Here is a 22,682-nt window from a genome sequence, read left to right as displayed (position 1 = left end):
GGGGGGGGGGGGGGGGGTTCTTTGTCTTTACCTTCCTTAACAGCAAAATAATCTCATGGCTCACCAAACATATTTTAATGATCCAAGTGTAAACCTCTGGCATGACAGGTGGTGGGTGATATGAATTCCTTCTAGACATCAGTCCATCTGTTTTCTTTTTTTTAAATCCAGGTGTCTGTGACAGCAAGAGATGATGTACCTTTCTTTGGGCCTGCTCTTCCTGACCCAGCTATCTTTAAAAAGGTCAGAAAGCACAGAAACCGAGTCATCTGTTACAAGAAGACATGATAAAGCTTCACTCACTCTGCCGCTCTGTGTGCGTCTTCCTCAGGGCCCAGAGTTCCATGAGTTCCTCTTCACCAAGCTTATAAATGCAGAATATGCATGCTACAAGGCTGAGAAGTTTGCCAAGCTCGAGGTGAGAAGCACAACAAGTGTTTGTGTGCCCGTTTTTATGCTAAGTACGCAACTATTTGCACCGATCTCCATCTTGCTGTGAGTAGCCTTTATAAGAAGTGACCATGTAGATTTATTGTCCCCGTGTCCTTCAAACCGCAGACAGGACAGGAAAGGGTGGTGCTGCAGTTTGTCATCCTGATGGGATTTCTACCTGCCGCCCGTGAAGCTTTATTTGAAAATGAAGAATTCATTTAAATTGCAGCTGTTGCCATGTTTATTCCACGTCTTTGTTGTCAGGAGCGCACACGTTCGGCTCTGCTGGAGACCCTGTATGAGGAGCTGCACATCAACAGTCAGTCCATGATGGGTTTGGGTGGAGACGAAGATAAGCTGGAGAACGGGAGTGGAGGAGGAGGAGGAGGCGGTGGCTTTTTTGAGTCCTTTAAGGTACAGCATCGTTCCTTATTTGACGGGGCTCGCTGGTAACCTGCAATTCACATGCATGAGCGAGAATGGTGACGAGCAGCGAACGATAGCTTCCAGGATATTTTTTTGTTTCCTCCCTCTCTCTTGGCCGGGATTCTGGGTATTCACACATGAAAAAACAAAGCATAGGAAATGCACGGTATCTCAAAGGACCAGCCCTTGTGGCTTTTGCTGTCCTCACTTGGCTGTGACTGCTGAACTGTGTCTTCACATGGGGGTGTGATTTTGAAGCTGCAGAGTGTCCCGTTGTGTTGAAAAGGCACTCTGCTCTGACTACGCTCCATCAATGGTCACGCTGAAGTGAAGCTCAGTGACTGAGGCAGTAGGACCTGTGATGATCTGTGCACGAGCACCTGATTATGTCATATAATGGAGGAGCAAAGACAGAGAAACTGTGTAACAGGGTGGCGTAACCGGAGCCCCAAAGCCCTAAAGGGTGATTTTGCTTTTTGCTTTTAAATGAGCCATAGCTGAATGCTGATGTGAAACCCTTTTATTTTTAGGCAATTTTCACTTGTCTCTTCGGCCTAAAAATGCTTCCATGGAGTTTCACACACCTGCATATGAGTTCCTGCCCAGGGACTGAGTGAATGTCAGAGCAACATAAAATTAATATTTACCACTTTTATGAACTCGTAAATACCTTGTGCTCTCATCTCTTAGGGTGACATCCGTTAAAAGATTTTACTCTATTTTATCTAATTTGCTGCCAGGAAAGGTTGTAGCTCAGTTTTTACATTTAAAAAACAATCTTAGCTTTTTTTTCCCATCTGCACAGCTGAATGTTGTCCATCTGATGGGGTGTGGGGATAGATTAAAATATTGAATATTATTCATACCAACTTTGGTATCATATCAAATTGATAATAGTGTGATGGGATCAATACAATAGTTTTATTAGAAAGTAAATTATAAAACATTTATTCTCTACTTTGTACTGATTTAACTTTTGCAAATTCAGTAGTTGCAGTAATATTTTTTTAATGTCTAAATTTTTTTGCTAAAATCTATCTTGGGTTTTAAATTGCAAATAATTGGCTGATTACCAGAAGAAAGTAAAAATCAGAAATTTATTAGTCATAATTTTGATTTTGTTTTTGCAGCACATCATCAAGACCTTGAGGTTTACTGTATCAAGTTAACATTCCTTACTCAACAAATCTGAGCATAAATATGTACCAATACATCAAAATTATCCGATTTATTGATCCTTATGAGTTTGACAGAAAAAATTCAAAGCTCAAGTGGAATTTAGCAATTATTTTTAATATTATTTCTTTTAGTTTGTAACTAAGAAAGTAAAATTATAATCAATAATCACTGCCTGTTTTTGTCTTGTTGCTGGGAGTGATAACATGTTTTTAAGTCATAAAATAGTTGAGCAAATACATAAGTTTGCACCCCCTCTTAAGAAATGCGGGAGCACGTGCTCCACTTGCTCCATTGATCATGTACCTATGGGTCTGTGTCTGGGGAACGATTTAATGACCCGTCATTACGAAGTTTATGATGCAGTTTGCACAAGTCCCCATGGGCAACATTTCATCACCGTTTTTCTCTTTTCTCTGTGTCAGTTAGAGATTCTTGGCCATCCTCTATTACCACTGTTTTTTCAGCCTTTTTTCTTTGCAGAATTCCTACAGATGCATTTTTATTCTGTACCTGAACAATCTGCATAAAAGTGCCTTTGCCATTCCTTTTTACTGTGGAGAAGCAACTTGCCGCCTCTCTCTCTGTCTCTAACACACACACACAAATGAAGTCACAGAGATTTCCCACTCTCCTTTTTTGGCCCAGTTGTGCAGATTTCATTGTCCTGCTGTCTCTCCTATTTTCAGTCTTTGTCTTGGTCTTGTTTTCACACTGTGTCCCATGCCAGTTTTGAACTCCAGACTCATTCATGATAAATAACAACTTTCTGCTAAGAAGATGTGGCCTTAGTTTTTCTCCACAACAAAACAGCATATCTTTTCAACTTTCTGTGAAGCAGCGTGTATTTCTGCCTGCTGACCTGCACTGCCCCGGAGTGTTAGGAAGCAGTCCTGCAGACACTCGGATTAATCTATGTGCACACACATACGTCATGTTATGTTAACCACTTCCTTTTATCATCAATCGAAATATCTGATAGACTTGCTGCATTATCAATCTTACCAAATATGACACAAATAAAAAAAAAGAAATAGCCTCAAATCAAATAATAAGAGCCATTCAATCTGGACACAGTTTGACACGATGCCCATTTATTTTCATTTATTTAATTCTTGAGATTATTCGTCAGTGTGCTGCGTTTCCACACAGTATGGATGTGGATCCACTCACTATGAATATCTCCTCGTTTCTTTGTGCAGCGGGTCATCCGCAGCAGAAGCCAGTCTATGGACGCCATGGGCCTCAGTAACAAGAAGTCACATACAGTCTCTACTAGTCACAGTGGCAGCTTTACCCACAATCCCGCAGAGAGCCCCAAAACCCCAGGGATTGTAAGTAGCCCATTTCTGGTTTGCGTGTAGCCCACCTAACACATTCATTCAGGGTTCACAACATAGTGGATAAATTCAAATTCAAATTGGTGTTATTTTTAAAAAGAGTAGCTAAGAGTTAAAGTAGCATAAGAAGACAAAAATAAGCCCGTTTGCTGAAGCAGATTTCTAAGAGAAGAACATTTTTGAAAGAACTGAAGAAGTTTCAGTGTATTTCTTTGGTGAAAATTGTTGTACATGAACTTAAATATTTTGAAAAGTATAAAAGTTACAAAAGCCAAAGGTCATATCATCCATCTCCTAAATGAGCTGAATGTTTTGATGTATGAATTGTTAAAATAGCACAAAGTATGCAAAAGCAGTTAGATTGAAAAAAAAAAAAAACCTACAGAAAAATAAAACAGGAAAACAACAGTAAAAATGCAGAATCAGCTTTCACATAAAAACTCCCTCTGATGACACAGTATTGTACTTTACTTTCAACAGTACGTTCACATCCAAACCATTACTTTTATTTCTGGCATTTCCAACCTGTTCTTTTATTTACAAAAACAGCTTTCACTAATTGCCTTCTTCTCTTTACTGCTTATAAAGTTCATGTTACTGTCTATTGTGTTCTGTTTTGGGAAAAACAACACAGAAGAACAATCTTAGCATTTCATTCACTGTCATCCATTAAGTGAACCATTGTTGCTGCATAGGCAGACGGATTTTCAGGATTTTGATGAAAACCTTTATGAATTTTGGCATCGATCACGTGGATTACTTATCAGGACAAGATAACTGATTGTTTTTGCGTCCCAGTCTAGTTTCTATCCGAAGTATTGAAGTGAGCTCACTGTAGGAGCTGTTTGATTACCCAGACTCCCTCCCTTGTTGCTTTGCTTTCTAATGACGCCTTCCCCTTGCAGTTGTTGCAAACACTCGATGCAGCTTTGTGCATGTGTGGCTGGAGGTTTTGCATGGCACAAGCCAAAGAGCTCAAAGACCTTTTTGTTCCTCCTGGAATGACAGTGTTATGTTTCAGCATTTTTTCTTTTTCTTTTACTTCATTTATAAAAGATTTAGTACCTATTTGGGTTGTGTCAACTCTTTTTGGCCATTTTCCATCCTCTGAATGCATCAGTAAACACACTTGTATCCCTCAGGGCAGAAACTGCCAGCATGCCTGCCATGGTGACACTCCTGCTGTGCCCTCCTGTGTTTGACCTCAACCTGCCTTTTTCCCTATAAAGCATTTCACTGTTTCTTCTATATCATGTCTTCTCTTTTAACTCATGCTGCAAGCTCCTTTTTAAGCCGTTTTGCTCCCTGCAGTATAAATTCTCTGTGCTCTGCGCATGAGATCTTATGAAGTGTTCTTTTCTTTTCCCTCCCCTTCTTGCTTTTTCGATCCTTTATCTCCCCTCTCTTTCTGCTTTCTGCCCTGTCTTGTGTGGCTCAGTCATTGCTTGTCCCGGGGAAAAGTCCCAGTAAATATGGACGCCGAGGCAGTGCCATAGGGATAGGAACAATAGAAGAGGTTCAAGTTTATTCTCTCTTATTGTTTACCATTATTGATTGCTTTGCCTTTGTGTTGTCCTCATGTAAAAATTGCAATTACTACTTCCTGTGTATTTAGATTGAAATCCCGTACCTGTGGAAAATTGTCAGATTTGTAGATGTAATTAGTTGTAATGACATGTTTAATTGAAGTACTAATATTTTCATTTATTTCATTCATTCATACAGCAAACACTGCTGCATTCTGTACTGCAGCTGATAGAAAACAATTCATCATGCACCAAGGGGTTCTATTCATTGATTACATTAGTAAAAATCTATTTTTAAGTCTTTATTTTCATGTTTTACATTCCATAAAAGTAAAAGCTCAGGACTTCGAGCATAAATTTTGTTACCGTTGCATTACTTTGTTCTGGAATTTTGCAAGAGAAAAGTAAATCATTTTGAAAGGAATATTATTGTATCTTAGAAATTTTCTTAATTTACAGTTAACCCCCCAGTCTGACTTTAGTATATTAAATAATAATTTTTGTATATGAGATATAATGTAAATTATCCTCTACATCACATTTTTTCATGCAGTCATATTTCACTTCACTACACCTTGCGATGCTATGTACTGCATTCAGTCTATCTGCTGTGCTGTTATGCCCTCCCTCCCAAGATGTTTGTCTTACCTTCCTATCCCTGTACCCACTGTTAGTCGCTGATAATTCCTGGGAAAAGCCCAACCAGGAAAAAGTCTGGACCGTTCAGCTCCCGTCGAAGCAGCGCCATTGGCATCGAGAACATCCAGGAGGTCCAAGAGAGGAGGTGAGAGGACAGCAGGGAGTGGGCAGTGAACACAGAATGGTGTGGCAACAGATGGATGGACATTAAAATGTGAAAATCAGCCATTAGAGGATGCACTGTCATATTCAAATTCTTGTTGTGTAGCCTTTACTAAGAGGAAGACTTTTTGTTGTTGTGAAACTCAGTTTAATGGTATTTGGAATTTCATTAGGACTCAAAATCATTGCTAACCAACAACACTTGTTTTTAAAAGTAGCGGTAAGCATCAAACTGTTGGTCATAAAACTGTACATTATGTAATTACATTGTAAATAGTTGGAATAATCATACCCATTTCAACTGTTTTGCCTGTTTGGACTCCATGATCTCCATTTCTGGGCTAAAGCCGAGAGGTGTCACCCAACGCCCAGAAAACACCGGACAGCAGCCACTTGTCACAGGAAAACAAATCAGACAACTCCTCGAGTCACAGTTCACCAGAGTTTACTGCCACAAAAAACAGGTGACTATGACCTAATGTTATGTTATGATTTATGTGAGTGGGCTAAAGGATGTATTTGTACAAATTTGAACATCAACTCTATGCCTGACCTCTCAGATTCAGATGGTCATTTTCAGATTTTGAACCATTTTTTTAGAGGGACAATGTGTTTCAGCCACTGAGAGTTCACATTTCTCAACCTCCCCTGGAAAGTTTACTCCAGGGCGTTGGAAGTGAGGTTCCAACCTATTGTGAAACTTGGGATTCAGTAGGAGCAGTGTGGTTTTTATACCCGTCTGTGGAACAGCAGACCAGATCTTTACCTTTGCAGAGTTACCAAGGGGGTTTATTGGAGTTTGACTCTCCAGTCTACGTGTATTTTGTGCATTTGGAGAAAACTTACAACTGTATTCCCAGAGGCCTTCTGTGGTAAATGCTGCAGGATTCAGGGGTTCAGAGTAGCTTTTAAGGGGTATCCTGTCATCATATAACCAAAACTAGAGCTGTGCTGCATCCTCAGCATAAAGTCGAGCTCATCCTTGGTGTGGCTTAGACCTTGCTAGAGCTGGACAGGATCTCAAGGCACAGTCATAGAAAGGAGGGTGCTAGGATTGGGAACCTCAGGGTCTCATCTCTGAGATTAAAGTAGAACCCTGCTCCTTTGAATCAAAAGGAGTCAGTGTTTTGAGCATCTAATTAGAAAGCTTCCTGGACACCTAGGTTTTCTAGGCATGTCCCATTGTAAGGAGACCCCGGGGCAGACCCAGAAATCACTGAAGGGATTATGTATTCTCTCTGACCTGGGGACACCTTGGCATCCCCCAGAATGATTTGGAGAGTGTTGCTGGCAAAAGAGATGTCTGGGTTTCCTTCCAAAACCTGTTACTTCCGTGACTTGAGCAGAGATAAGAGACGATGGATGGATGGATGGATGGATGGATGGATGGATGGATGGATGGATGGATGGATGGATGGATGGATGGATGGATGGATGGATGGATGGATGGATGGATGGATGGATGGAAACTGTCACTTGGTTTTAAAGTTTGGGGATCAGAAGTGGGGCCTTTGAAATTAAGTTACATTTGTTTTGACTTTTCAAAGAAAAAAGTAACAAATGAATTTTGACTTCGCTGCCCAGACAAGTTTCAGCGCACATGAGACACAGGTGTTGTTATGACCAGAGTAACCCAGGTGTGTAGTTCGGCGATGTGTTGCAGGGCACCTTCCATCCCCGAGGCTCAGGACCTTTCTCGCTCCTCGTCCAACGCCAGCAGCTTTGCCAGCGTTGTGGAAGAACACGAAGCTGAAGAGGAGTATGAAACTGGACTGGTGGGTAAAAACACATTGTGATTAAAGTATATCTGTTAATGTCACTTTCCTAATTCAAAAACAAGTGTTTGCCTCGCCAGTAATGCTGACACATTCGTGGTTCCATTAGCTTTTGTCTGACATCCACTGGGAGGAAAATATGATAACCAGGTTTTTAATCTGCTTTTTGCTGCTACCTGCCCAACTAGAAAAACAAAAGGCATGAGAATGCTTGATGGAGTTCATCATATCCCATTAATGACAAGTCTGAAAATATATCGCACAGAAATACACATTATTGTGGTATTCGTGTCTTTTATTTAAATCCATTTGCATTTAAAAAGAGACACAAGCAAAAGCAATTATACTGCTTTTGCTGCCTTGTTGACAAGAATGAAGGATTTTCACACCTTTTTCTTTACCTTCCTTACAGGAAAGTGTGTCCTGTGTTACACCAGTGAAAAAAGACTCATTTCTGTATGGGTCTGTGGTGGAGGACAGTTCCTGCAGCCAAGGAGGTTTTTCAGGTGAGTTTGGATGAAAGTGGGGTTCATATTACTGAAACAATGATGATCTGAAGGTGTAAAATAATTCACTGTCTGATATATGAAGAGCATTTAGATAAATTCTTAAGGTTTCTATTGTGCAAATAAAAAAACTGCACAAGCTAAACTACATTAAGAAAATTGTGGAAATACTTTATTAACAAATTAAATCAAAGCACTTTTAAATGAGGAAACCAAAGTCAAAGCCAAGTCTGTGTAACATACATGGGATTTTTTTTGTTTATGTGTTTATTAAGTCTTAAATAACTTGAGCTACAAATGTCTCAGTGATTCTAATACAGTCTTTGCCAACTCCCATCCATTAATCGTTTGCAGTTTGGTATATTTTCTTTTTTCAGCTTGAACAGCTGGCAGCATTATAGGCTTGAGTTTATTACTCTTGACAGCCACACATCTGTCCCCTTCCTCCCAGCAGCTTCCCGTCTTCAGCACCAACCGGACGGAGCGAAGACGTCAGAGCCAAAAGGGACAGACGGTCAGAACAAGATGGAGCGCCCCCAACAGGAGCACAAGCACTCATCGGTGAGACAAAAGCCTCGGCTTTGGTTATTATCGGATGATGAAATGACTTCAAGAGTCAGCTGAATGAATGTCCTCACAAACTAATTAAGCAATTCTTATTTTTACAAAAGCATACAGAGTATAATATACAACTCATATCCTATTTTTAAAATTACAAACTAGAAAACAGTGTCTCTACAGCCATTTACAGAGAACGTCAACATGTTAAAACTATCACAACAAAAATAACATTTTAATATAAAGCTGTTCTACTGTTAACTGTGTTCACTTTTTCACAGTGAAGAATACTGACAATCTCATTAGCTTTGCAAATATTTAATATTAAAAGACAAAATCTTCATATGAACTGCAAACTGTTATGGCATTCTAACTAAATCTCAAATGCTAAACCTTAATAGTTGCAAGGAATGAGTTGAAATAGTTTTGTTCTAAGTTACAAGTACTAATATTGAACAGTGTGAGAATCACATAAGACAGTGGGATACATTTGGAGGTAAAGATGAATATTTCCTGAAGGAATGCTCTTCATGTTGGACATTATAAAATCTTGCTGATGTGTAGTTCTCAAAGCATGTGTTGGAAAAACTCTGTTACTATCACACCCAATTTCATTTAGTTGCAGCTGCCATGTTTACCTTGAGTGACTCTAAAAGTTAATTATTTGTAGATTTACATTCTGTAATTGATTTCTGAGAGTTGCATTAAAATCCATCCAGAGATTCATAAGATATTTTGCTAACAGACAAACATGGTTGGTGCCAACAGGTAATAATAAGCAAAGATTTGTGTTGATTTTGACAACGTGAAATTCTTTTTGCTCTTTTTATACAGCACTGTTAGCCACTCTTCTCTGATCACCACTCTGGCATCCATTTTCAGGTTGGAAATATTTAATATAATCCACTCACATTAACACCTTATTTATCTTGATAACCATTTTTGTGTCTCCCATTTCACCATTTATTTTTTGTTTCCCTGAAGGCAACTTTTGCTACAAAGCCAAGAACACAGGAAGTCCACCGCGGAAGGGGGAAAAAAGTACAGTTGAGCCAAGCTGAGAGACTGACAAATCATCTTGTGTTTGACATGGATCTGCTGTTTATCATCACAAACACTCAGCTCCATGGATACGTAACAACTTTCTGCCCCAATTCATGCTCCGCGTGGAAATCCTTGAGTCCTCAAATCAAACGAAAACAGGCAGCGAACATGGCTGTCGCTTGGTCGCTGGCTTCTGGCAGTAAAGCTGTTCACCTGCTCGTTCCTCAGGACGCCTGATTCCTGTCGTGCACTCTCAAATGCCGTGAGTTGTCTTTTCAAAGATCTGGGTTCAAAAGAGGATTTTAAGACTGAAGATTGCTAAACGAAAATTCAGACTGATCAAACAAATTGTGTTTATTTAACTTGTACAGAGTTGTACTACAAGAGATATGTTTTTTTTAAATCAAACACACATCCCACTGTGACATTGTACATAGGTTTGACTTTGATGTACCAAGTGCATGTGTGGCTTTCTGACAGCCGCGTTCCGTGTTTTATTAAGAATATATTCTTTTCTGAGTATTCTGCTGTGGAGATCTGTTGCATCATCTCTGGCAAATTTGTTCCGTTTTCTGCAAAACGTTTGATGCCGTTGCCAGTGGATCTAAAAAACCTGTCTCACCCATCGTCTGTGTGGGTGAAGAGGTCAAATAGATCATTAAAAACCTGGAACTGCAGTCAAATTCTGGTAATAAAAGAACTATCTAAATATAAATGTGGGTTGCAACCAGTGACATGCATCCTTGCGCTTCACATAAATGTGCTGCTGTTTAGTTTCCAAATGCTCTTTGTTACACACCACCTGTTGATGTGTGTGTACTGGTGTGTGTACGGCAGCACTGTCCGTGGTGTAAAGCTGCTTGCCAAAAGCCTCTTTTCTGCTCACTGATGCAATGCTTCACATAGAAGTGTCGTCTGTGTGATTTGTATTTTTTTTTATTGAAAACCAGCCATCTCTAAATGCAGTGCACATTGCTGCTAGAGAGACAAATGTCTTTTGTTTTCTTTTGTAAAATGTAATATAAATATAAATGTAAGCACTACACTTTGTTATTTCCTTTTTGGAGGAGCCTGATTTGTTGCTGAAAATGAATTGCACTGTGACTCATCTTGTCACGGGAACAGCTTCGAAAGAAGGTCATATTTAAAGGCACCGTGCTGCCAAATGGCTTGAATGTAAATCAAAATAGGAAAAAAAAAATGTATTTAATTTTATTATAAAGGAAAGAACAGACAAAATACATTATTTTATTTAAGCTGTTTGAAACATATTTATTGTGTGGTTACTGGTGACAGAACTTACACTGAGTGAAGATTAAAAAAAAGACACTGGAATAAATGCTAAACAACCTACAGAGTACATTGTTTTTATTAAACTGTTTAACCACCAGAAGAATACACAGAAATTGGCATAATAACAAAAAATAGCATCGTCCTCCTGGAAAAAAAAATCAATTGTGGCTCTTGCAAATGTTTGACTAGATAAAGTCTGCCCTCTTGTGGCTGTGTGTCATTATTGCACATTACTGTGTGGATCTGAATCTGTCTTCACTGTATGCCAATGTCTTACAACCACTTCAGAGGAAATCTTCTGTGTTCGCAATTCAAATGATTGTATTTCTGTTCTTGTCAACTGTTTGCTTAAGTCCTATAAGGCTTGTGTGTAAATATTGCTTTTCATCATTTTTTTTTTTTTTTGTAAATAAAACTAACAGAAATGTTTAATAAAGCTAAATACAAAGATCAAGCCCTAGGGTGATATTTCCTAAACGGATGCCGATGGTAAATATGCAGAAGTTTTAGGACTCAAAATGCCTAAAAGGCTCACAATTTCAAAAAATTCCCAGAATGTTTCAGAAAATAGATGTGGATTAAAAATAATAATAATCAAGAAATAAAATAATATAATGTGTTAGTTATTTTTTTTTACATTTGGCACTGTTAAGTAGCTATTTTTAGATCCTGTAAGTGTGCTCATTCAAAAAATACAGCCTTAAAAGATGTTTTTTTTTGTGTGTGTGTGTGTCACTATTGCCCCGAGTTGGGGCAGGTAATTTGTGTGCCTGCTGCCTTCCTTGGATGGTGAGGTGGTTTTGGTTTCATCCTGTGGACAAAACCTATATATGTTCGGTTCACTAGGTGTGAATAAGAACGTGAATGTTTCTGTCTTGTTTGTCTTATGTGGCCACCTGTCTAAGGTGTACCCTGCCTTTGCAAAATAGGCACCTTCTCCCCATGAATGGAAAAGCGGATGGATGGATGGATGAAGACTGTAATTATCACCCTGTACCTCTGTGTTTTATATTAATAGCAGAATCTAGTTTTGCTTCTCTGGTAAGTGTTTACTGTGGTATTAAACGATATTTGCTTATGACATCACTGCCATGAAGGCCACCCAAACAAGCAGAAGTGAAATCCTTCAGGATTACACCTTTGACTTTTCTCTTTGTCAGGTTTTATTTACAGCTCCAGGTTCCACCACTTGAAGTCAAATGGTTTTCGGCGTACATTGGAGCCACAGTGCACCTCTCCCAGGAGTTGGTGGTAGGAGGCAAAGTCGTCAATGAACGTGCATTTGAGGCCGAGGCCCTCCATCAAGGAACACATCTCAGCCTCCAGGGCGCAGCATCCTTTCACTCTGGGGCCAAACGGCTTTGGGATGCCGAGGTTTTTCCCCAAGACAATCATGTTAACCTGCAAATGGGTTTGATATAAAACAATGTCATCAGCTCCTAGATTTACATCCATCTTATGTCTTTTGTGTACTAATGATAGCTCCTGTTCTTCCTAAATTAAAACATCTGAAAAAATAGATCATATCTGAGAAATATTTTAAATACCATATCAGGGTAGTAAGCCACTGCTCTGTATTCCTTTTTTGTCTTTATCATCTTGAAAAGGATTGGCAGGTCAATGATGTCATCATCATCCAGGCCCAGCTCTCTCTTCAGCACATCCCTGTTCCAGTCGATGCAGCTCTGATAAAAAACAAGTAGGAAAAAAAGTTACAACACTATACAATATGGAATACAAGCCACACTAAACCAGGAATCCTAAGTATCTGAGTTTATCTTGTTTGACTAAAGAGTTCAGAACATGCAGAGTTTAGAACAATGCGCCAACATCTTGCATAATTATGCAAACAAAACTTGGTTCAATTTTCATTTTGGGAAAAATTAGCAAATTATTGTAGTAAAAATAAACCATTGGTGGTGTTTTTTTTAGTCTGTCTCTTTATGCAGACCTGTAAACCACTTCTACTTTGAAGGTTTAACAGCTTTAGCTACAAACAAATTTGCTGTAAATTTAACTTCAAGAAACAAATGGTTGTTAAAATAAATAATGACTCAGCCATGAGATGCCATGTTTACAATCACCTATTTTGATAAAAAATTTGAGTTGTTCAACATTTTAATATTTAACATTAAACATATGATGAAAAGACATTGTGACAAACTTTTCAAGGGAAAAAGACAAAGGTGTGTTGATCAGGACCTTTAACCAAACAGGCCAAAATCAATTTACAATGGTTATACTAAGAGTTTTGGCAATAATAAAAAAATGTGTTTAAATCTACTTTAGATATTCATTGCTGTTTTTGCCCCTAATAGTAATAATCTTTATGCCTTATCCTGTTCTATACAAATTTAAGAGAATTTTCTTTTCAGGAGGACAGTATTTAAATAGATTTCAAATATTTGCTGAGTAATCTTTGTTATTGCATCAAAATGTTTAGCCAGAAACGAGCTAATCCTAAATCTTGTGCTTAACGAGACTGTGATACTTGTTCCAACAATGAAAAGGGAGTGTGAGAAGGAAGACATTTCAATTCATGTGAATCTATTTGTAATGTCAGACAAAGTTAATTTGCAAAGCTGCATTATTCTTCTGTTCATGTAAGCCCTAAAAGCTTTTATTAAAATCAATATTTGACACATATTGTGCTACTTCACTTACTGGATTCGTTCTATCAAATCCTAAGCCATAAAAAATATTAACACTCTTAAATGTAGTTAAGCTGAAGAGAGTTGCACATGTGTGAAGCACAAAATTTTTAAAGTAGAGCTGAGATCATCAGTCTTTAAAGATCAGGAGAAACAACATGCATCTTAATTACTAGTTTTATACTTATATGGTCTGAGTTGGACTTACTACCAACAAGTCATGTCTATGTCACTAATAAATAATGTGTGCAGACTCTGTACTTTACATTCCTACTCACCTGTACATAATTATTTTCAGCTCTGAGATGGTCATCACCAAGTATCTCCTCCACTGTCACTGGCTTTTGATTTTTCAGACCTTTTAGAGGCATCGTAAAGTTTGACTAATGAGTTGTTAACATACACAAATTATCCAAGGATATTACTAGTCTCAACACTCTTACGGCACCTTCAAACAGTTTGGCTTTTCCATGTCCATCATTGTATAAGCCTCGGAACAGCTTATAGCCTGCGTCTGGGCTGGCCAGCAGCAGTCGGAAACCCTGTAACCAGGAGGAGAAGAGATAAATAACACTGGAGGGGTAACATGGCTTGCATCCATTTTAACTTTTAAAATTGCTGTCATAATTAAAATATCGAAAAATTTAATTTTTTTAAAAAACAGAATATTTTCCCATTCTTCCAGTGGAAGACTTGCAAACCTCCTGGATTGATGGAAAAAAAGCTTTTCTGGCAAAATAAGGAGACAAAATACCTTGCAGACATATCTTATGTTGTTTTTTTGTTTGTTTTTTTACCTTTCTGTCAGGTGCAGGAACAAATGTCATGAATTCATCAACATGGCCGACAGTAAGCCAGTCAGAAAATAAAGCAATGGGCTCCTGGACCTTCTGAGCCCACAAGAAGTCTTGGACCACTTTGGTCATGTTTCGGCCCTTAATTACCCTTACAGAGAGAAAGAGAAGTGAGTATGCACAAATCCTTTCATAGGATGCCACCTGGATGCATCCCGAGGGAGATCAGATACTTTTCTGATGCTTCAGATATTCACAGATCATTGTGATGTAGCTGAACAAACAAAGACTGGGCTGAAAATGAAACACTGAGAAACCATCAGAGACCCTGAAGAGTTTTTTTTCAGTCTGATTCCTTGGAAACAAATAATGAAGAAATGAGAGCTGACTTAAGATTTTTGCACAGTACTGTAATGATCCTTTGAAAAGCTGCTCATGCATGCGTTAAAATCTTACACAAACTAGTCTGTGACTTACGTTGGGAAGGCGACCCCAATGATGATTCTGCCCAGCGGGTATTTCTTTCCGTTCACAGTGACGGGGGGGCTGACCTCCAGGTTACCAAACGAGTCCAGACTGCCCACAGTTTCATCGTAAGCCACTCTGGTCACATAGCCAAAGTCAGGACCCTGAGGAAACAGGTTTGTTTAAAGATCTAGACAAGAAAGAGATTCAAAATGTTATTTGTGCACTAACATGATTCTGGAAATTTATATTTTCTTTACCAAAGTTGAAGCAACTAAAGTGATATTTTATTTTAATTACATCTACCCTGTCTCCCTTTATGATAAAATATATATATTGAGCACAAAGAAACACTATTGCTCAACAAAAGTCTAACATTATTTTCACAGATGCACGGCGGTCACAAAGTTGTCCAAATTTGGGGCAAATCTCCAAAACATTTGCTCCTAACTTTGTGAAGTCTCAAGAAGACGGCTGAGTTTCGTCTTCTGGAGCGTGAACTGCGAGAAGGCAAGTTTGTGCAGGCAGGTGTTATCGCTTTTCTTTCTTCTGATCTAGATCAATGCTCCACCACAACACACCTCCCCTACAGTTCTCACCAACAGAAACCCTTTCATTAATGGCACGTGTTGAACAAAAACACATTCTTTGGAAAATTATATACATGAGTCTTATTGGCACGTGGGTCAACCAGATGTTTAAGAACATGTTTATTCTTTTATTATTTCTTTTCTGTAAACATTTCCTATCTGTAAACATCTGAGCTCAAGACAAAAATGAAATCTGTCACCAGCAGCTCCTCGTATGGAAAGTCCTTAAGCTGTCCATCTCTTGGCGAATCTAGAACAACAGGAAACCTGTGATGGGGCGAATCGATGTAACCAAATTCCAGTTCATCCTGAAAAAGAGATAATAGAAGATATATTTCAGAAATAGCTGTGTTTTTTATTAGTAGACCATTTTTCTTCAAGTACATCTTTTTTTTTGCTACTCTTGTTTTACATGAGCACTAGGCATAATCTAAAACGAAAGGAATTAACTAAGTAAACACAGCTTCTTAAGTGCATATGCTCTAATGATTGACAGATTAAGGTTTTTCTTATCTTTACCTGCATCCAGCGGTCTCCTCTGTTCATGTACTCAAAGCAAACATTCAGCTCACACCCGTTCTGTTCAACAAGGCTTTTCATTCCTTTCAAGAAGTGGTGGTTATCACGCGTGCTGAAAACCACACGTAAACATGCAGATTTTGTAAAGCAACAAGTACTAAAATGTCAATTTTATCAGATTTTTTTATATTTTAAAATTTTGCCAAAAAATGATTTTAATTTGTTGGTTAAAGCAAATAATCCACAAAAACAACTGCTGACTTAATATTTGTTGCTGAGCAACATGAGCAGCATTCTTGGCAGTATAACATTAAAGTGATGCGTGTGATATAATCTCGCTGACACATTCATCTTTATTATTCATCAGTCTGCTCTTACCTGCAGACAAACACTTCCTGAGGCTCGAGAGTGTTGGGTGTCATGATCCACGGAGCCACTCTGAACACCACTTTGTCTGTGAAAATGGGCGTCTCAGGAAGATCCTTTAAAACATGAGAGGCAACTTTAAACAACTTTAACTTCAAAATGAGTTGGACTTTTGAAAAATGTCATTAATACAGATTACAAAAAGTCACAATGTTTATCAAGTTTACTTATATTGTTTTCAAAAGGGAGTTTATTCTTAGATCCTTGGAAGCAGTGATAAAAAACCTTTTAGCTTTGATAGACGTTTCTTGACAAAATTACCAAAGACAGTGAAATTTACTTGAGTCTTGAATTTAATAAAATAAAAATAAAAACAAAAACGGATGCATCAGTAGCAGGTTATGTTGCAGTCCTTACGTCGAGGATCGGCTCTAATAGACTGAGGTTGATGGTGACAAGTCCATCAAAGTTCTTGTCGGGAAACCTGAGACCCTCCACATAAAAGGTCGTTTCTGCTGCAACTCCCAGGTAAGGCACTTCCTGGGACAGAACCTCTTGGCTCAGTACCAGTGGAAAATCATTTACAAAACTACTTAAAAATTTATCTGCAAAAAAAAAGAATGAAAATATGAAGTACTTATAAAATAATAATAATAATAAAAACCATTAGTGTAATGACTTTTAAATCAGATGAAAAACTGTACCTGCACATTAGGTCATCTTGTTTTAAGACGTACTCAGACTTCATTTTTACTCACCCAGGAAATTAGGCACCACTTTAGTGGACCTAGGTGTGAAGACTCGGACACTCTCTGCATCTCCCTTAGAAATGTGCATGGTCAGTTTGTAGCCCTTTGGGAGTCTGGCAGGACCCTTGGTGCGCAGCACCATGAGGGACATGTCCTTCAGATCTGCACATCAACAAAAAGACCAATAAAATACCAACACAATTCCATGTTTCAAACTGCACACACTGTTTGACATACGTTAAACGTGACGTACAGTACGTGTGCTCTTATAACCTTTGAGCAGGCAAAATAAATATTATCCTAGTGTGTTTTGGAGTGGCTTAAAGGCTAACCATGCAGTTAAACCTCATAAATCTCAGGTAATAGTTCTTTGAGCTTTCAGAGTCCATGGTTAGCAGCAGCTGATTATTTAAAATTGTTTAATGAAATATTTTAAACTTACAGGAGACCCCAAACAGTGTGACAAGGAATTTTTTGTTTTGTTTGTTTTTTTTTTGTCTCCCAGAGTTTAAGTTGGATGTTATCAGATATCCATGACAATGCTGTGAAGCCCCAAAAAAACGTTTGAGATTTCACTTATTTCATGAAATGTTACCTTTATCACCAAATCAAGTGTAAAGCTGTTTACATAAATTTGCCGTCCTATAAATTTCTCTTGGTACAGTGAGAATAAGTACAGTTAAAAAGTGTTATCGGAGAAATCTTAACTGCAATGAGACTGGTTTACCTGACACTCTGGAGATCTCCTTCTTCTCGCTGTCTGGGGTCTTAAGGTAGGTTCTCTCAGAGTCACAGTTAACTAAAAGAACAGCTCCGTGACCATTAGAACCCCACTTCCAGGATCCCTAAGAGTTTTTTGATAAACCAGACATCAAGCTTATTTAAAAAGGTAAATCACGTCATTCATCAGAACATGTTTTTATTAGATTTACCCAAGGTAATACAACAGGGGCAGCAACAGAAAATTAGCACCTTCACAAACTGATTATCTTGTCGATAATGATACAGCTTCTGCATATACTTTTTTTTACAAGTTGCCCCTCTGAAAAGGAAGCTAATCAGTTTGAAGAGGCTGCCTCCTTGGTTTAATTTAGAGCTGCACACACTAAACCAAACTTCAATAAAGTTGGAAAGAAATTCTACTAATTTGAAACATTTTAATCTGGAGAAAAAGCCTGTAAATATCAAAAAAAGGTAAAAGCTTTTTTTTCTTTTTAATTATTATTCATCGTTATTAGAGGAAAACAAGAGCAACCCCAGGTTCTTGGGCAGTCTTAAAATATCTGAGTATGTCAGGCTTTGTAAAACTACTTATTCTAACCTTTTTAACATGAGGAATTTAGAGCAAAAACAAGTTTAAACAAAGCATTTAGGTGTTGCTTACAAAAGGAGAAAAGTATAGAAAAACATTGAATCCTGCGGCAAAAAACTCTGCTGCATGTTCAGGCATGTACAAAGAACTGAACATGACAAGATGAAAAGCAGTGTATGCTCTCAGTTTAATCTGATGAGTTTGTAGCACAAAAGTAATCCTATAAATAGAAATCACATCATTCTTTGAAAGAAACAAAAAGTGATTTTTTCTTTCATATTAGAAGGCCTTTGAGAAATACCTTATTCGGGTTGTTTTTCTCCACAACGCCATCTCTATCAGCATCAACATCCAGAGAGATCTCTGTGACAAACACCTTGTTTATCACATGTGAACTTTTGCATAGACTTATCAGACACAGCACAGCTTTTGTTTCCACAGAACTGAAATAATTTGTTTCAGTAGACAGCCATGCTTAGTGTTTGTTCTAAATTTAAAACCGCAGTTAATATTTTATTAAATATATGCCAAAATATTAACTTACCAATAGCTGTCAGGTACATGACTGCCCTCCCTAAGACCTCTTTGTCCTTTCCATAGTAACGAACAGACAGCTGGTAAAATAAAAAAGGTACACGTTGCTAAATGGCTAACATATCCATTGTAAAAGCTACAAAAATATCAATAAAATTTGTGTAATTGTGAGCCTTACTTTGAAAAACAGTGGGCTTTATTGAGCTCATTGTGACAAAAGTTGTCAAACTGCGATGTGAAAATCCTGCCCTGTACTTACCTTGTTATCATATTCTAATTCGCTGGCATGCTTCATACTGAAGATCAGTACAGAGTTTCCACAGAGCGGGACAGGGGAGAGGTGGGATGTCTCCTGAGGAGGGGGGTTGATGATGTACTCAACATTGGGAGTGCACTTCACGGAGAAGAACTTTGAGTTTGGAGGTGCAGTCCTGTAAGGCATACAAACAGCATATTTTAATAAATGTGAAGCCTTTCATCTGACAAATACTAACTGTGTGAAACATATACAGTTTGTTTCTTAAGTATTTTGGTGAAACTGCACTTTTTTTCTAATAAGTTATACAGCACATTAAACTAGTTTTTAAATCTGTGAAAATGTGACAGAAACAAATGCAGGTCACCATGTTCTAATATTCCTGTTCATTTCTAAGCCTTTTATTTTTGCATATGTTTGAAGTGAATAAACCCCACAGGCACAAAACACTTGATGATCCCATTCATCTTCCTGATGCAGATTCTAAGGTTTCCATCAGCTTAATTAATGGGGTGTCAAAAGTAAGGTTCATAATTTTCCTAGCTCATGGGGATTTTACCCAAGAAAGATTTATTAATTGCTGTAATCACTTATTTTCTATTAAAGACCCTCCATTTTAGCTTTAGATGAATTTTAGGGTGGATTTGTAGACACAGAAAATGAATTTTATCTTTCTTTTCATATGTATTAATCACACCAATATTTAAATATTAAGACTAAATAAAAGTATATTATCGTTATGTATATTTAAACATTTGTTGTGACAGAATGGTGTTTAAAAACCACAAGAAGGATGTTTTTTTCAGTATGTTCACACTACTGTCTGTGGACTGATTGTGTCACCACAACCACATGACAATCACACATGACAACGATAAATGAAGTTGAGAAGCTTTATCATAGGGATAAAAATAAAGTCTGAGTAAAGTCGACTGAACGACTGTAATAACCTACTTAGAGGTAAAAACAACAACATGTTGACAGGTGTCACGTCGTTGTTGTAGTTGTATATTCTAAACCCCCAGAGGCCTGAAGGACCAAGCTGTACTCCAGTGAGCGTTGTGTGTAATCTAGCCCGGCTTTGTTGTGCAGAGTAGGCTGGCATTTGGCTGAATGTAGGCCTACTTACGAGGCAGAACAATGTCTTTCCTTTAGAGAGCAACAATGGAAGCTTATTGTGTTTCCGTACTGTGCAAAATACAGACATGAGCTCTGCCCCCACCACAGTGATAGGCATAAATGTCATCTTGTGGTTTAACAAAGACTTCCTTTTTTTGGTGTAATTCAGTTGAAACATTACTGCCTCACAATGTTTCAGCAAACGCTAAATTTATTACAACACGGTTATCAACATTTCAGTGTAGTTATAAAAATAGGAGTTATCTATGATTAGGACAACATCAACAATAAAGAGAAATAATACTAATAACTTTTCACTTCATTTTTAATGGTACTCATTATGAAATCACATAAAAGTAAGGTTATCCTGAACCATATCAAATGGTGCAGTTTGAGAGAGTTTACTCCAGTAATTTTCCAGATATACTGACATGCAGTTATGAAATGCAGGTCTGTGCTCAATGTAAACAAAGCCTAGGCTGAATCCACTGAAGCTTGAGTTATATGGCTGACCTTCATTAGGCTGGCAGAGGTCTGTGTAGGTAAACAAATATGGCAGAATCGGACAAGCATAGAATCCCGGTGAAGATGTCTAGGTGGGAATATAAGAATGAATCTGCTGCTAAATGCAAGAAAAAGAAAAAGACAACTGTCAGGAACAGATACCAGGGGTCAAGCAGGGTAATGTAGCGCCGTAAACACAGTTTGGCATTCAAACACATGCAGGTTTTGCAAAACTCCTGCTATACAGGTGAGTTTAACCTACTTTGAGTCACTTTGGCTGTTTCCATAAGCAAACAAAAGCCTGTGGTATTTTGCATCTGGTCACAGATTTAACTTTCAAATCTTTTATTTATTTTTTTAATTTAAAGACACATTAAATGTCATATGATATTTTTTATGTGGATTAAGTGTACCGTTAAGATAGAAAATAACTGTCATGTGAGAATGAAACAAAGCATTTTCAGAAGACAAAAGAGAACCTAAAATTCCCTGAACACACCCGCACCCATTCAGTGGAAGGGGGTTGTAAACAATGGGATAATAACCTACCTGTTTAAGGTCACGGTCATTTCCGAGCCGACCACGCAAACCACGTTTGTAGGCTGATCATAATCTATTCTGAGAGTCCTCCGATGAGCCATGGCTGCAGTGTGACACTGACACCCAAACTCCTGGTGCTGCTCAGTTATCAGTGAAGACGCGAAACCGGTGTGAGCTGAGGAAAAGGAGCGGCCGTGAAGGTAGCAAGAACCGGTGAAGCTTCTGGGCGGTGATTGGTCAGTCAGAGTCACCCCCCCCCCCTCCTCCCCCTCTCCCCATCTGTTTGCCTAGGTTTTACTTCCTTGTTCCACCTCAAGGCAAGGGGACAGAAAGTCCATAAAGGTTCTTGATTAATATTGGCACAAGTTCTAATGATAAACGATAACAACCAGTGACTTCCTGCAGGGCTACGCCTTTTATCTCACGTTGCATTTAGTTCCGCAGCGGTGGAAAAACTGCACATTGCAACGGATTACTGAGAAATAACAAATACGAGTATAAAACTAACATGCCACCTAACAACTTTCGCCATTTATCTGTGCGCAGTGATGGGTTTTTGTGTCCACCTTCAACCCAATAGCTGTCATGTCAGCTTACCTGTTCAGGTTCGCCTTCAGGGAGGTGCCAACAACAAGAAGGACGCATTGACGGTTTTCTGTGTCCATGCGACATGTCCGCTGGTAATCCCAAACCCCTTTGCTTTTGTGAAAGAAAGGGGAATCGGATGGTGAAGCAGTTTGTTGAAACATACTTGGCTGTGTTTGGGTGAAAATGCAGTGGCTTTTGTGTTCATGCGAACTAAATATGTAATGTGAGAGAGGAGGGACCAAGGAGGATTAGTTCTTTGTAATTGGCAGTTTGAACAGAAAATTCTTGGTAAAGCTATTCCCAGATGAAGGCGCGACTTCTGGTTGGTTTTAATCCCCCCCCCCCAGGCCTGCCTCATTCCACAGTTGTGTCCAGACTCCTCTGCTTCTTTTCAGGTTTTGCAGCTGAGTTGTTCCTTGTCAAAAAAAGCAGGAAATTTAGAAAAATATGCAGCATATTTGGTCTTGGGGAGATCTGGTTGTCTATGACTCCCCTAAATGAAAGTGTTCATTGCAAAGTCATGAAGACATGTCCAAAAATTCTTCATAAAATAAGAAACAATCATATCAGGAATTAATGTGTAAAATTTGTAAAATGTACCTACAGAAACCCCTGAAGTGACTAAAAATAGGTCAACAATGGCAATGTCCACAGAGGAGCTGTTTGGGCTCAAGAAGTTAGACAGTTTTGATTACATATTTATTTATTTACTTTTGGAGTAAAGTATGCAAATAAAAGTGCTTTGTTTACATTGATTGTGTACCTGCGTTTAAGAATTGCATATTAATATATCAGAACAATTACTGGAGAAAACTCTT

General features: G+C 38.3%; 2 protein-coding genes across 12 annotated transcripts in view; one reads left to right on the top strand and one right to left on the bottom strand.

Annotated features, from left to right (window-relative positions):
- si:dkey-166d12.2 (rap1 GTPase-activating protein 1) overlaps window positions 1-11,002 on the top strand; it is a 99,462-nt gene extending 88,460 nt beyond the window's left edge. For 5 of the 10 annotated variants that reach the window (XM_017408776.3, XM_017408766.3, XM_037975189.1 and 2 more), the window contains 12 exons: window positions 172-243; window positions 332-418; window positions 697-846; window positions 3,237-3,368; window positions 4,813-4,890; window positions 5,575-5,684; window positions 6,049-6,165; window positions 7,347-7,476; window positions 7,889-7,982; window positions 8,434-8,543; window positions 9,375-9,422; window positions 9,525-11,002. In XM_017408776.3, the coding sequence (XP_017264265.1) occupies window positions 172-243; window positions 332-418; window positions 697-846; window positions 3,237-3,368; window positions 4,813-4,890; window positions 5,575-5,684; window positions 6,049-6,165; window positions 7,347-7,476; window positions 7,889-7,982; window positions 8,434-8,543; window positions 9,375-9,383 (1,089 nt within the window). In that variant the 3' untranslated portion in view covers window positions 9,384-9,422; window positions 9,525-11,002. The remainder of the gene's footprint in view (window positions 1-171; window positions 244-331; window positions 419-696; window positions 847-3,236; window positions 3,369-4,812; window positions 4,891-5,574; window positions 5,685-6,048; window positions 6,166-7,346; window positions 7,477-7,888; window positions 7,983-8,433; window positions 8,544-9,374; window positions 9,423-9,524) is intronic. The other 5 variants (XM_017408769.3, XM_017408770.3, XM_017408767.3 and 2 more) reach the window with 4 other exon arrangements.
- A 247-nt stretch (window positions 11,003-11,249) lies between these two features.
- Window positions 11,250-22,086, bottom strand: padi2 (peptidyl arginine deiminase, type II). Of its 2 annotated transcripts, none has more exons than XM_017408778.3 (16): window positions 21,874-22,086; window positions 19,117-19,288; window positions 18,868-18,937; window positions 18,625-18,686; window positions 17,739-17,856; window positions 17,021-17,173; window positions 16,680-16,867; window positions 16,275-16,378; window positions 15,897-16,008; window positions 15,578-15,685; window positions 14,800-14,951; window positions 14,326-14,473; window positions 13,977-14,070; window positions 13,807-13,886; window positions 12,425-12,562; window positions 11,250-12,278 (listed from the first exon to the last, which is right to left on the bottom strand). In XM_017408778.3, the coding sequence occupies exons 1-16, from the start codon at window positions 22,023-22,025 to the stop codon at window positions 12,045-12,047; spliced, it is 2,085 nt and encodes a 694-aa protein (XP_017264267.1). In that variant the 5' UTR covers window positions 22,026-22,086; the 3' UTR covers window positions 11,250-12,044. The 2 variants fall into 2 exon arrangements, with proteins under 2 accessions (XP_017264267.1, XP_017264268.1); XM_017408779.3 differs by lacking the exon at window positions 21,874-22,086 and adding an exon at window positions 21,286-21,462.
- Window positions 22,087-22,682: the final 596 nt, after the last annotated feature.

Source organism: Kryptolebias marmoratus, linkage group LG4 (assembly GCF_001649575.2).
Source record: "Kryptolebias marmoratus isolate JLee-2015 linkage group LG4, ASM164957v2, whole genome shotgun sequence".
Lineage (NCBI taxonomy): Eukaryota > Metazoa > Chordata > Actinopteri > Cyprinodontiformes > Rivulidae > Kryptolebias > Kryptolebias marmoratus.
The sequence above is the reverse complement of the archived record's forward strand: the minus strand, read 5'-3'. Positions and strand labels throughout refer to the sequence as shown.